General features: G+C 31.5%; 1 protein-coding gene across 1 annotated transcript; it reads right to left on the bottom strand.

The window, feature by feature from the left end:
* Positions 1-8,850, bottom strand: LOC122317806 (plasma membrane ATPase 4). The gene is made up of 16 exons (XM_043134830.1): positions 8,572-8,850; positions 5,760-5,879; positions 5,416-5,652; positions 4,530-5,291; positions 4,313-4,435; positions 4,121-4,225; positions 3,885-4,029; positions 3,617-3,781; positions 3,130-3,368; positions 3,000-3,032; positions 2,819-2,900; positions 2,563-2,723; positions 1,921-2,094; positions 1,338-1,520; positions 1,043-1,224; positions 1-333 (listed from the first exon to the last, which is right to left on the bottom strand). Exons 1-16 carry the CDS (start codon positions 8,626-8,628, stop codon positions 237-239), a joined length of 2,865 nt encoding a protein of 954 aa, XP_042990764.1. The 5' UTR covers positions 8,629-8,850; the 3' UTR covers positions 1-236.
* Positions 8,851-16,154: the final 7,304 nt, after the last annotated feature.

The raw sequence follows: 16,154 nt of genomic DNA, 5'->3' as shown, positions 1-16,154 counted from the left end.
AAAAAGAAGCTGTGCAAATGATATCATTTGGCTTCAAAAGAGAATAGAGCCCTTCCTCTGCACTTGTTATAAATAACAAGGAATAGGAACTATTTGAATTTTACCAAAAGGATTATCACTCTGAACTAAAGATAAAGTTCTAAGCTTTCTTCATCATCTTAAGTCGGCTTTCTCTGGGAGAACATGACATTGACACAATTTAGAGATCTCTCTCTAAGGAAGGCTTTATTAGCTCTTTAAACTGTATAGTGTTGCTGGATTGTATCGATGTCTAATCCTTTCAGCTTCACCACTGACTCAACGTGCCCCTTCAGCGTGTGTAGCTCCCTTAGCCTGCCAATTTTAAGTCATTTTTAGCAAGAAAGGAATCAATTCACACCCTTTGAAAATATTTATCATATTTGTATAAGAAAATAATGACATTCGGAAATTCTGAAATCTAACTCTTCTGCACTCTACCAAGGATTGCATGCAAAAAAGCATACACATTTCAAACACTCTACAGAAAAAGAAGGAAATATAGGTTGGGAGGCCCGATGGTCCCGAACTTTATGGAATTCATAGAAAGCAGTCTTCATAACATTTTTACTAAAATAGTCTCTCCAAGAAGGCATATTTGGGTTTTCCCCAACAGCACTCCCTTCTGTCCCTCATATGAGTGTGACATGCGAAAACATTGGACGCCCAGAAAACAAGAATAGTGTTGTTTCATGCAAGTGTTCTATCTACCTAGGAATTTCTCATCAATGGTAAACATTACGAAGAATAATGGCCTAAAACGATTTCTCTTGCTTACATTCTAAGGTATGCCTAATTTACAAAAATTTGCACCCCTGCCTAAGGTCTGAATGTCAAATGCAAGACGGACCAGGGAAGAAAAATGTCAAAAAACAATACCACGATGTACTTCAATTTTCTGAATGTTAGAATTGAGAGGGGGGGGGGGGGGGGGGGGGGGGGGGGAACACATTCGTTTACAGATTTATTTTATTCACACAAAACAAATTTTTCTTAGATATAGCAACTAAAATTACAAGCCTACCTTGCAACCTCAGCCCGTCGCTTGGCTTGCTCTGCTATCTCTGAAAGCTCCCTGTAACTATTCTTATCAGCAAAAAGGTTGTTGGTTTCAGGTGGTTGGAGACCATGTAGGGTCCTCTGCGCAGCTGCCCACTGTGCTTCTCTCTCTTCTTTGCCATAGTCTTTCTTTGTAGTAAAGGCAGTCTGTTATGCAAAGGAATCAGAAAACAATTAAATGGAAACCTAGAGCACAATAAGACAGATTATTCTAATAGTATAAGGCCTAGCATCTAAAATATAATGATTCAGAATTATACCTTGTTCTCCAAAAGGTTATCCCAGGCCTTCCCACTCAGAATGTAGCGGATTGCAAATTTAAGGATATCAAGGGGAACATACGTTACAATACTATAAAGCCAGATTACACCAGCCCAACCCCACCCAGCTCCTTTTATCCTTGCAAAACCCCAATTTGCATAGACTGCTATGAAAGTAGCTACCTGCAAATTACAGCACAGTTACTGTGTTAAACAGAGAATAAACCATTTCACTAGCTGGTTTACTGTAAATAAATGTTGAACTAACTCCACTGTAGTTAGCCTAGAAAGTATCAATTTCTGGAAAATAAAAATAAAATGTAATATCTTGTCAAGTAATGCTAAATACAGTCTTAAGGGTATGCAAATCTTACGCACTCATTTTGAAAAAAAGTATGAATCATTATTAAAAACTATTTTTTTTTATGTAAATCTTAGATTTACCTAAATTTTCAAAATGAGTGCGTGGGACTTATACATCCTAAAATTACAAATATCATTTCTCTTATCCAAAATGAAATTTGACAAGACAAGTTTCAATTAGAACAAAAGAGAAAGGGAACCTTAAAGATTAAATACTTACCAGCTGAGCAAGTACAAAAGCAGTGAGCAAGAGAAGTCCAGGTCGTTCAATAAAGGACCAGCTGCGAGACCTTGTGACAAAAATAAGGGCCTGGCTTATAATACTAACTTGCAGGTATAAGGCTGCCATCATTTCCCTATCGTTGCCACTTAATGGCCTCACGCCAAACGTGTCCTGCATTTAAAAAAAAAATGGTAAATAAATCATGAAAATTGATTAGACTCTATTAAATTCCAGTACCATCCTCGTATTCTCAAGAGTCCTCCATTGTCTCGCTTTTATCCGTTGAGCCTCAGATAATGCGAGTGGAAGTGGAATTTTCAACCAAATAAAATGTTACAAATACTGAAAAAGAAAAAGAAAAAGAAAGAAAGAAAATACATGAAATAATTAAAGTTCTTGGGACACTTTTGACTTTGTGAAATTATGGTATGTTTGATGGATAAAATTCCCAGCTCTTCGCCATTTACCATATCAACCAAATAAAGGAGGTAAAATCAGCAAAACAGGTGCAGTTGGGCAATGTCTTTGCTTTAGTTTTAGTTTTAGTTTTTTTCTTTTTCCACATGCAAGGATTGTGGGTGGAGACAGAGAAATTACGGTTTATTTTGATAATAAGAGCAAGAAAGCATATATAATTACCGAGAAAAAGTTGGTCTCTTTCATAGCCCAAAAGAATATCACTGTCATTAGTGCCAAGTAACCTCCAAGCACAATGCCAGTAGCAAAAATTTCTCTGAGCTTCCAGCTGTCTGGCATTGGAGATGGTTTTACCCGATCCTTTGATATTGTCATGATTGTACCTAGAGATAGTAAAATCAGACTCATGATCCTGCTAAGTTAGCAATGGTATATTTTATGAAGAGACAGATTCACAGTTGCTTAAAAGATGTCTTACCGTCATTTAGGATCGCAATAATTAGAACCATGAATGGTGCAAAGTCGAACTTCCATATCAAAGCAATAAACAGGAAGCCAAACTGCCAGATTGAGAATAATTGGCAAAATGTATTAGAATCTATGATGAACTTGCTAAATTACAGTGTAACTATTATAATTCAAATTATTAGTACACTTACCACTATACGAATAGTGATTGAAACTGCATAAATCTGAAAAGAAAGTAAACAAAACAAGTGAGCTTAGACACCTCTCAAACATAATTGAACCTTGGCCATCAGCAATCAAAGATGATGAAAGGTAACTAACTGTGTAATTCTTCATCCTCTGGAAAATAGCCCTGCTGGTCAGTACAGCACTTATGATGACACTCAAACCAGGTTCAGTGAGGACAATGTCTGAAGCACCTCTAGCAGCATCAGTAGCGTCAGCTACAGCAATTCCAATATCTGCCTTCTTTAAAGCAGGCGCATCATTGACACCATCTCCTGTCATTCCACAAATGTGCTTCCTCTCTTGCAGCTTCTTCACAATTTCATATTTGTGCTCTACCGATTTCAGAGGAAAGTTAGAATGTAGGAAAATTTTAGGAAGTTTGACGTAGAAAAACAGTGCTTGTTCACAAAAATAAAGGGGGGAATGAGGAATCTATATTGCAGGCATTCAACAATGGAAACCAGTTATGTAGTTGAAGAATAATTAAACCTAGTTCATCTGAAAAGAGTAAGAATACAACAGGGGGGATGAAAGGAGAATATAAATACTTGCATACATTCATATATATATGTATACATACCTGGAAAAACTCCAGCAAATCCATCAGCCTTCTCAATCAACTCATCTACTGGGAGGGCGGCAATTGAAGCATCCTTGTCTTGTCCAAGCAACGAAGAAGAGGGGTACATATTTGTTCCCATTCCAAGCCTTCGACCTGTTTCTTTGCCAATGGCAAGCTGGTCCCCTGGAAATTGAGAGAAATGTGTATAAATCTTAAGCATTGAAAAAGAAAGAAAAAATAAATTGTAGTATAAAGAAGACAGGATAAGTGTTTGAATGAGATCTACCTGTAATCATCTTGACATTCACACCAAGGTTAAGCGCTCTTCTGATGGTTTCTGCACTGTCATGCCTAGGAGGATCAAAGAGAGGCAACAAACCAACAAACTGCCAAGGTGCCCCTGGACTATCTTTTGTTTTCTCAGGTATTTCCTGGAGACAAAATTCAGGAAGGCAATAATAAGATTTTTTAGTCCAACTAATGCCAGAATTTGATATAAATAAATGCTACATTGGACCAAACCTGTCTTGCAACAGCTAAAGACCGAAGACCGCGTTCAGCAAATTTATCAATCACTGCATGAACCCTTTTCCTAACGTCTTCCTTGCAGTTGCAAAGGGTTATTATCTGTTTTAAAGAGAATAGAAACACATGAATAATTATTCGGTAAATATTTTCTTATAACTTAAGACAACGTGTGAAAAACTATGTTACCTGCTCAGGAGCACCTTTACTAGCACGGTGCCAATTTCCGTTGTCATCAATGTAGGTAAGAGCAGTCCTCTTATCGACAGGGTTGAATGGAAAGAAATGAATCTCTCTGGCACCAGCTCGCGCCTGTCGAATTGACAATCACATAGACATACAGCATGATTCTCAAAAAAATTATTATATGCTAATCAATTCAAAACCAAAGGGCACCGAATCATACCTCTTTCGGATCAGCAAGCATCCCTACAATAGCAGCATCAATGGCATCTTGATTTTCCGTCCTAGAAGCCCTCGCTGCCAGAAGGATAACATGCTCTTTCTCCACACCCTTAGCAAACACTTCAATCAAATTTCTATCAACGGTCAACTTATTCAAGGTTAGAGTCCCTGTTTTGTCACTGCAGAGTACATCCATGCCAGCCATTTCCTCGATTGCAGTCATTCTCTTTGTAATGGCACCCTGCTGAGAGAGTCTGTGGGAACCAATAGCCATTGTGACAGACAAAACAGTAGGCATGGCAATGGGAATTCCCCCAATCAAGAGAACCAGCAGATTGTCAATTCCATCCCTATACTTGCGATGTTGTATTGGGTACATGACAATAATCTCAATGATTATTCCAACAGCAATTGAACAAATGCAGAAATTACCAATTGCAGTGAGAACTTTCTGGAAGTGCCCAACTTGATTGGTGCTATCGACCAAATGTGCGGCTTTTCCAAAAAATGTGTGGACACCAGTAGCAATCACGACTGCTTCTATTTCACCCTGTTTACATGTTGATCCAGAAAATACTTCATCTGATGGGTTCTTGGTAACAGGAAGGGATTCTCCAGTAAGAGCAGATTGATCAATTTTTAATGGATCACCCTCTAAAAGACGAGCATCGGCAGGAATAATATCTCCCAATTTGATGCTGATAATATCTCCAGGAACCAAAATGGCAGCATCTTGTTCACTCCATCGACCATCTCTCAGAACCTGCATCATAGCGCCACAAGAAAGAATCATGCCAAAAACTCCCGTGAGAGAGAGAGAGAGAGAGAGAGAGAGAGAGAGTAACACTAGCTTAAGCACACGAAGTTTCTAATTATGTGTTTTTCACCTTAGTCTTGGGAGCAAGACCAGCCATAAGGGCTGCAGCTGCATTACCAGCATTGTTTTCTTCGATAAAACTGATTGTGGAGTTGATCAACAATAGAACCACGATACCAACAAAGTCCTGCCAATCTGGAGGCCTTCCACTGCCATTTGCCAAGGCTATAGCCATGATAGCAGCAGCTTCCATGACCCAAGACAGTGGATTCCACATAAAACCCAAAAACTTGAGAATTTTGCTTTCCTGTTAGAAAAAACATGAAATCATTGCATACCAACACAAAGGAAAAAGATAGAACAGCAAAATGAAGAGGAAACAATAGTCATCCTATTAGAGGCTATGTAGAGGACCTTTTTCTCTTCTAGCTTGTTGGGTCCAAAAACTTGAAGCCTGTGGGCTCCTTCCTCGGACGATAGACCTTCCCGTGAACATTTCAACTGCTCGAACACTTCCTCAATAGGAATTCGTTCCTGTTAATGATAAACAAACAATATTCATGATTCTTCATGGTAAATAGAAGAGTAGACAGAAAGTATTGTCGTAATTTGAATGCAATTAATCGGCTGCAACTCGTCATGCTGTTCTAGCTTGGTCACCTTTACGAAGATTCACGTCTAAATTTGTTTCTTTACAGCAATATCTAAAAAGACTCATCCTTTGGTACGTTAGATAAGATGAATTTCGAATAAATATTGTTAAAGTATAATTTTTAATATAATTTTGGTTTTAAAATTTGAAAAAAATGAATTGTTTATTATATTTTATATAAAATTTTGAAAAAATTATAATGACTATTAGAAATAAGATGAGATGATTTGTGTAACTAAATGAGGCTTAAAATACTTAATTGTTAGGTTTTCTATTGTTCTTTTGTTACCACCAATGCAATTTCTATTTTATTCATCCTCTATTCAATTCTAATCATTTAGATTACGAGAGATTTGGATGGTAATACGATGAGACGAATTAAAATGAAAGTTGAATAAAATATGATCAAAATATTATTTTTTTAATATTATTATATATTATTTTTATATTTAAAAATTTAAATTATTTATTATATTTTATATAAAAATTTAAAAAAATTATAATAATTAAATAAAATAAGATGAGATGAAATATATTTTGAGTTTTGCTATATACAGGTACAATCGCGTACTAATCTGTGTATCAATACTGATTTATTTATATTTAAAATTTAAATTAACACAATTTTCAATAAAATCTACTTTTTAACCAATTACATTACATTGATGCACAGATTAGTACATAATTATACTTGCAACTATATTTTTCTATTTTTTATCTAAACCTAACCTAAAAAAATAAAAACACATCTTAACTGTCACATCTCAATAAAAGGTATTATTTAATAATCGGCGGTAATGTATATGTTCATACAATACGTCAGTTTCCTTAAATCGAAAGGCAACATATAAAATACTTAAAATCCAGAGATAAGAAAGTATTCCTAACAATTATTTTTCTATTTGCTTAACATCAGACGGATCATGTCTGAGTTGGGACAGTACTGTAGGGTTACCCACACTGGTTTTCATGGTAAGATGGTAAAACCTAACTTTACATGTCCATAAGCTTATTTTACTAATGTAATTAACAAAGCCAAACAAATAAACCAACCAAGAAATCATAAATCTATATAAACCGGATAATTTTTGGAAATGACAAGATCATCCAATTATGTTCGAAAAATTACCAACAACTTTAATAGGTTTATTTGTAAGATACGAGATCAGCTTTTAGAACAGAACCATGTGAAAATCATCCATGAATTATGCCAATAAGTCAACAAAATCATCTACTTTGTATTTTTTTTTTTTTGTTTTTTCCAAGCTTGTCCCTTTCCTCGACCTCAACGGATTTGGATTTTGAAACGTTTTCACTAACTACTATATAAAACTGGGCTGCTTAGGGATCCGAACCGATTGTTGACCCTTTTCACCGGCCCAAAAACAATTTAATAAACCAAGGTACAGAAAGTACCACGGAAGTACCATAACATGTAAAAAATAACGCAACCACACACAATACGAGAGACAGAGCAGCAGACCAGTACGAGATAACAAAAGAGGCAACGACAGAATACTTACTATATGTAATATTAAAAGTTCTTAATGTAAGTAGACAATCAATTTATTGATAAAACAATGTAATTGCCTTCCGTGTCAAACACGCGCTTGAGGTAGCGGGTGATGACAAATGTGGGAAACAACCTCACGGATGGTTCCCCATACAGCCATGTTCTGTGACCGAAGCGTGCGTTGTCAAGCCGCGGATTCCATGTGATTGAGTGCACAGTCACAGACTTTTTTTTTTTTTTAAAGACTTTTTTTCTACTTTGTGTGATGCGAAATGAATTCCTATACTTTTGGGGTTGGGGCATGGAAACCCTAGAGATGTTTTTACGAAGAGAAACAGTGGCATCAGGACCGTCCAAGCCACCTTCTTGGTCCCACAAGAAAGTGGGGTCACGTGGCTGAAAGAACCTGATGCAGTCACTGTAGCTTTAGAAAAAGTTTCGTCCTTCATGCAATCTATCGACAAGATCATCGCCGATAGGTCACAGTCCAAAAGTCACGCCGTCGAAACGGAAATCTCCGATACGTACGGCACCGAGTACCCTAACTGGAAGAAGCATCTTTTTGCGATTTCGAAATTAACCACCGCTAACACACAAAAAGATCTCTCGCTGGCTTTCACGGGATTGAATGGAAAAAAAAAAAAAAAAAAAAAAAAAAAAAAAAACTTAGAACTGGTAAAATCATATTTTTGCCGATGTGGAAAAGGCATGGAAAAGAAATATTCAAAGATAAAAAATGTTCCTCACGCAACCCAAATCTACATCACCCAAAAGAATCCAATAACATCTCACAAAACCCAGAACACAAATAGGAAGATATACAATCATGAAATGGTTCTCAAATATTTCAAGCTCAAAAAAAGAAAAAAAAAAAAGAAAATATATTGAGGAAACAAACACTATGATGAACATGCATGTATTGCTGGAATTGAATCCGTTAGTATATCAGAACAAAAACATAAAAGCGTAAAAACATTTTAATCCTGTCGGTTTTGCCGGGAACCAAACAGATATAGTGACAGAGTGTGTGTGTGTGAGTGAGAGAGAGAGAGAGAGAGTACCAGATCAACGGATTCATTCTTGATCTCCTCGAGACTGATTCCCTTATCGCCACCCATGTTGGAAGCTGGGAGACGAGCTCAGGATATAAGAAACCTAATCTGGTCAGAAACCCCTTAAAACGAGAGAGGCCGGGATTTATATTTTATACTAGACAGACATTTATATAGTGAAAGAATTACAACCGCAGCAATGGAATAATACAAAAAAACAAATAAAAAGCAGAGAGAGAGAGAGAGAGAGAGAGTGGTATAGCAGCGAAAATTGCGTAGGACGGTATGATGATGAGGCGGGTTTCGCTCTCCACGAGAAGACTTCAATATTAGAACGATTCTCTGGGAATGGGTCCCAACACATACGGCCCCGAGGTCCCCGAACCAACCCGCACTTTAATGGTCCTCCTCTCTTCTTCGTATGCCGCGCGTGGCTGTTTCGTTTGAGGTGGTCGGGTTTGTAATATTTTGTAGCCTAGCCACTGCTTCTTCCAATGTTTTTCTTTCAATTTAATTAAGTTTTACCCAACTTGGAAAGTTTATACCCACTCTCTCGTTTGCGCGCGTAGCAATAACCTCACCTCATGAACCCTCTCCTGTTTGCCATATTTAGTGCTCGGATTCTCGGGATTTTCTTTTTTAATTTTTTTTTTTTTTTATAAGTGTGTCGTCTTAGAACCGTCAACTAGAAGAAATAAGGCACGTTTGGACATCTTATATTAAAATTTTATAATATTAATGAAATAATTCAAATAGAGATATTTATTAGATTTTGTTAAATAAAAGAAAAAAAATAACTAAAAATATTATTAGATAAAAAGATATTGCGTTGAAAACTCCATTCACGATCGATCTTAGAATCGTCAATTAGAAGAAATTAGGCAAGTAGGGACATCTCTAAAGTATATTAGAATTTTGTAAATACTAATAAAATAGTTTGAATAGATATATTTATTAGATTTTGTTAAAGAAAATAAAAAATAAAAATATAAAAATATTATTAGATGATTGAGTATTGTGTTGAAAACTCGATCTCTTCACAATCTTAGAACCGTAAAATAGTAGAAATTTGGCACGTTTGGACATCTCTAGATTATATTAACATTTTGTAAATAATAATAAAATAGTTTGAGTATAAATATTTATTAGATTTTGTTAAATAAAAGAAAAAAATAATTAAATAAAAATATTATTACATTAGTATATATATTTGTTGGATTTTTTAAAAGTAAATTTGTTAAAAATATTCAGAGATGGAATAATTTTGGGGTTCAAATATGTTCCCATCGAAGAGAAAAAAATGTCTAAAGATTTCTGAAACATTTCCAAAATAACACATGCGATTATTCTTTTTCTTCCTAGCTAGCTGATCATTAGATATAAAAAGTTCACAGAGACTTCACAAAATCCTATTTATATTTAAATTAAGAAAATTGATACTTGTAATTGTGAGTATGTAAATATTGTACAATTACTTAAAAAACAAATAAATACAAGACCCATATTAAATGAAAATTAATATTTTAATAATAGACTCTACTCTTTTTCAAATCGACTGCACCACGCACACACACTTCATAATTATATATAACATTACTCTTAAATTAATAATATATTTGGCATGTAATCGGAACATGATTTTGTATCTCAAATGTTGTTCAAAAGAGCATATAAATAAAGGAAATAGATTTTTGGCGAAGTTAGACACTTAATTAACTAAGATATCTGAGCAATTAATTAGCTACTTTATTTTTACCACAATTCATGAAGACGTATTTTTCTATCCAAGTTTAGCCGGAATTCAAGTTTTTTTTTTTTTAATTATTATTATTAAATATAATTTTTATTACGTATAAATTTTGAATACATCATCTTGACTGTATTTAGTTTCATTTGAGCCTAATTTTAGCAGCTATATGTATATATAATTCCTTTAGGCCTGGTCTGGATAGAGAGATATTTTCATCTCATTTCATCACATCTCAATATCTAAACATTATAAATATAAATATTTTTAATTTCAAATCTTCAATTTTTTTCATCTTATTATTACTTGATTATTACAACTTTCTAAACTTCCCAACAAGATACAAAAAAAAAAAAAAAACAACAATAACATTTTCAAATCATAAAATAACAATAATATTAAAATATTTTTATTCAGTTTTTTCTGTCATTTTCCAAAATTCAAATTATTTCAATACCATTCACAAACTATATCACTATTATTCACAAATTATCTCAAAATTAACTCATATCAACTCACTATCTAAACCAGACCTTAATGTTGACGTATGTGTATAAAATTATGATGATTCATTCCATTATTTATTGGCCAGTGCAGGTAAAACCATATAACCATACTGGATTTAAAAATTTTCATAACAAAAATATTTTTAAAGAAATATTTTAATTATAAAAAGATCTGATCATAAAAATAAATTCATAAAATAATATAATTTAATATGGTATGTTAGATTGTAAAACTATTTTAACGTATCATGCAAAATTATTATATAAGCTTGTAAATTTATTTTTATAGGATTTATTTATATACATAGTACTTCTCATAGTTTTATATCAATTTATATAATATATTTGTACGTCACTACTATGTTTAATACGTTAATAAACAAATTTTTAAATCAAATTCTTTATATATATATATATATATGCGCGCATATGTAACATATCATATCCGTATTGAATTTCTAGCTTTGTAATAAAGTAGATAACACGTTTTTTTCTTTTCTTAATTAAGAGAGATAACAAACATTAATGTGTGCGCGCTTGCTTAAAGAATACAAACAAACAACGTTGGCGTTCCATCCACTCCGGGTACCTCCTTTTTTAAAATTGAAAAAAAAAAAAAAAAAAAAAAAAACAATGTACGGATCATCGAGAATTTCGGTGACCGGTGAGAAATTCTCGAAGTACGTCCTCTTCTCTTACGTTACATGATATAATGGTACGGTGTGAAATCAAACCTCACTATTTTATTTTATTATTATTTTATTTTATTTATATAGGTTGGGAATGAAATCGAGAGAACAACGGGATAGCATCAAGCGTGTGACACACGCTCCAGAACGTTTACAACAGTTGCGGGGGGATACAATCCCCGCCTCTTAGTGATTATTTTATTTGTGTTACGTGATTGATAATAGAATTTTTTTTTTAAATATGTTATTGAAAGGATTTTACAGTACATATGATATAATATATTATTTATATAATATAAATTAATTTGAAAAATAATTTATCTTTTAAGTTGTATTTAAAATAAATTTGTTATATTATTTTTTAAAAGAAACTCATCAATTCATTAAAGAAATTTACAACTATGACCAGATATTTTATGTGATATCTCCATATCAAATATGACGTCATAAATTAAAATAATGCATTTGAAACTCTACCAATATACTATTTCTTTTTATGACTAGTTTATTCTTTATTATTGCTGATACTCTCTACAAACAAAAATTTAAGAGACAATATTCTCTACTTAAACGGAAACTCAATATTATCATTCGTAAAAAAAAAAATGACTCAATTTCTACAGTTAAACATATAGGAGATGAATTTTTATCTATTATTTTAATTAACAATAATGAAATTAAAAAGGAAATCAATAAGATATATGCGAAAAATTACGAATTATAATTTAAACCAAATTCGATAAATTTTGAAAAATGTGTAAGTTTGTGAAGGTAACACATTTGTCTCTTTTTTGCCATAACAGTCAATTTTAAAAAGTTTGATGGTGGCAAGTCCAATAATTTGTTGCGTGTGTTGAGAAGCTGACAGAATGGATGGTGCGTGAGAATCACGCACAAATGTAGACGGCGCGTGATAACTATACAAAATGATTTTTTCAAAATTACTATTTTCCTCTAAACGGTTTTCTACTTATAAATCTGCTTATGCAACGTGTGTCTCTCGAGAGTCATCTGAAAATAGTAAATCTATCTTTTTCAACTCTAAAGAAAGTTAAATAAAATTAAGTAAAAGAAATCTTAATAAACAATATAAGTGAGTAGAGAAAAGATTGAAGGTGAGAGAGGAGGACTTTCTTTCCGGCCCTCTGGCAAAAATCAGATATATATATATATATATATATCCCTTAATTTTTTTTATATTGTTTAAATGAACAAATTTAATTTATAAGATAAATCGAGAATTTATATATCTTACAAACTTTTTTATTTTTGACATTTTATTTCATTATCAATATAATTTTGAATCTCGACACGATGTGGCCAACTAATTTAATGGCTTAAGATACGAAATTTCCGTTTCCTCACGTCTCAATTGAAGGTTGTCCTTTTCTTCTAGTCCTCATCACCGTCCAATTGAAGGTTGTCATTTTCTTCTAGTCCTCATCACCATCACATCTTTTTTTCAAAAAAAAAAAAAAAAAAAAGACCATTTATATTGTCGTACAATTATTATTATTATTATTTTAATATTAATTTTAAGATCGCTTTTTGGCATATCCTCTCCCTTGGTAAGTATATATAAGTTGCCGATTTAGGCATAATTATCGGTCAATGCTATCTATATTAAGACAAACAAAATTTATTTAAAACTTTAAGCCCGATCACCTATTAATTAATGCTTTTAAGAATACCATGGACTTTTTTTCTATGCAAGAATACCATGGACTTGATAAATAATTGCAAGTATTAAGGCCTTGTTTGGTTAATCAGAACTAAAAAATTTATATCATCTTATTTCAATTTATCATTACAACCTTTTAAAATCTCAATATAAAATATAATAAATAATTTAATTTTCTCAATACAAAATATAATAAACAATTTAACTTTTTTAAATCTCAATACAAAATTAATATTAAAAAATTATATTATAAGAATATTTTATTCATTATTATTTAAAACATCTCATCTCATCTGTGTAATCAAACGGGGTCTAAGTTATTAATGGTCTTATAGTTTGTTGATATATATATTTTTTTAACTCTTTCATCAATATATTTGAAATAATAATAATAACCTTATCACTATTTTACAACTCTTCCATCACTTTTTTTTTTTTTTTTTTAAAAAAAAATTTTCTTTTACTTAATGATTAAGAAAGTAACTATCAATAAAATTGTATATTTTTCAAATTTTTTCTTAATGATTAAATATATTAAAAATATACTTAAAAGAAAATAAAGAAAAAATAAATACACTACAAATGATAAAATAGTGATAAAAAAGTGACAAGTTTATCATTATTCAAATAAAATAATAATAAATTCATCTCATAATTATGAGCCACCAATTGAGGACTTATACGTTGTAACTAACATTAAACATCCTTGATATAGTTACCATATTGCTCCAGTTATACCGTTCATTTTGTCTCATTAATGTGATATCAAAATTTGGTGCCACTTGATTTATTAAAAAGATTAAAAATACAAATATAAAAATAGTAGAGAAAACTTAAGGTCTTCTTCTTTATGTTTTCAGACGTCATTTTATTTTAAATATTTTATTTTAATATATTTAATAAATCACGTGATATTATATAATGGTACTACATCAATAGAATAAACTAAGGGATATAATTGGAACGGCATAATAAGATTACTCTATAATAAAAATTGAACAATATTTCCTAATTCTTTTACCTTTAATGAAAGGAATAAAATAAATAAATGCAAGTGGCATATTAATGGGAGAGAAGTAGCCATGACCTTTCAATTTCACGGGGGAGGACCATCTATATATCTATCTATGGACCCTTCTAGAGCCACCTCTGGGTTCTCGTTAGGTTTAAAAAAAAAAAAAAAAAAAAAAAAGAAAGAAAAGAAGCATCTGTAGCTGATCCCGAGATTTACTCATCGATCCATATAGGCGTTTGGACTTTGGAACATAAAAGAAAATTGCCGTACGTTGCTTTTCAACCGATAGATGGTAGTGTTTTTCTGTTCTTATCGTTTTGTTGATGTCGGGTTTTCCAAAAAGAAAAAAAGCACTAATTTTGAAAACAAAAAGGAAAGGATAAAAGAAAATAATAAAATGGTTTATTGACTCTTTGTTTGGAGGGTCCCATACCAAAGATGAAAGTCAGTCCTCCCTTCCAAATGGACTCAAAACCTCTGACTCTTCAAGCCATGGCAAGTGGCACCCAACCCTTATGGGCCCAGAAACATCATGGCGTCGTAATTACTTTTATAAAATTCTTTGGCGTGACTGCTTTGCTTTCTAGTTTCTACTTCTTCGAGTACGAGCTTATTGCTTTACGTTTTATTTTAAGAATGATATTTGTATTCTCCAAAAATTGGTTAGTTTCCTATGTTTTTTTTTTTAAGAATATAGTTAAATATATAAGATTTATATTAAAAATTTATTTTTTTAAAGATAGACTTTATTTTTTTATAAAAAAAATATATATATACACAATCACTTTTATGTACTCTTTTGTACACTTAAATGATATGATTGATTGTGTATTAAAAAAATTGATCAAGATAATTATATCAGTGAAGTGTATAAAAAATACATAAAAGTGACTATATATTATATTATTTTTTTAAAAGAAGTGTGTGAGATCACTTAAATGTCCAAAGATTGTATTTCTCAATATTATTTTATTTTAAATTATATTTTTTAATATTTATATCAGATTGATAAATATAACTGAAGAAATTAAATAAAATTTAAGATAAATAATATGTTTCTCTCGATATATATCACCTAATTTATTAACACCTAATTTAAATATACTATCAATATTTGAGACTAGCATCAAACATTTTATATATTTATTTATTAGAAAAAATCTAATTATAAGTATAATTGTACATTAATATATATCAATATAATGTAATAGATCAAACAGTATATTTTATAAAAAATGATGTTAATTTAAATTTTAAATATAAATAAATTAATATTAATAAATTAATTAATACACGACTTTATTTATATATAACAAAATTTTTATTTATTAATAGTATTACATATGTGCAATTTTACGCATAATATTATTATACATGTACAGTATGTGTTTTCTGTAACCTTCGCGACGCATACGAACAAACAAAAAGTGATGGTTGAAAGGACATGGCTATTTGACAATAGCCTGTTTGCGTTGAAGTTTCTCCTCGTGGATTTGAAACAAACTTTGTTGCTATTAACTTCTTGACAGCTTCAATTATTGCAATTCTAAATAAGACATGTTGAAATGACTTTTACATATAGTAGTATTATTATATGTCCGATCACAGCTATTTGGACAAACACATAATCCCTACACGGGATTGTCACAAGAAAAAAAAAATAATAATAAAAAATAATACTTACTGCACTGTATCGTTCATGTTCATTGGCCATATTTTAGAGAAGCGTTGTAGTTATAAAAATAAGAGAAATTTTATTTGTAATTTTTAAGTAAAGATTATATATGTAGACTCTTTATTAAAAGAGAAAAAATATCATTTTAAGAGAGATATTTTAATAATTTTAAAAAATTTTAAAGATAAAATTATTTATATTTACATTGCAGATTTCAAATAGGAACTGTATGTAATATTAGTTTCATATGATATATTAGATCTATTTTATAATAAAAAT

This window comes from Carya illinoinensis, chromosome 8 (genome assembly GCF_018687715.1).
Source record: "Carya illinoinensis cultivar Pawnee chromosome 8, C.illinoinensisPawnee_v1, whole genome shotgun sequence".
NCBI classification, from domain to species: Eukaryota; Viridiplantae; Streptophyta; class Magnoliopsida; order Fagales; family Juglandaceae; genus Carya; species Carya illinoinensis.
This window is presented reverse-complemented; position numbering and strand designations above follow the sequence as displayed.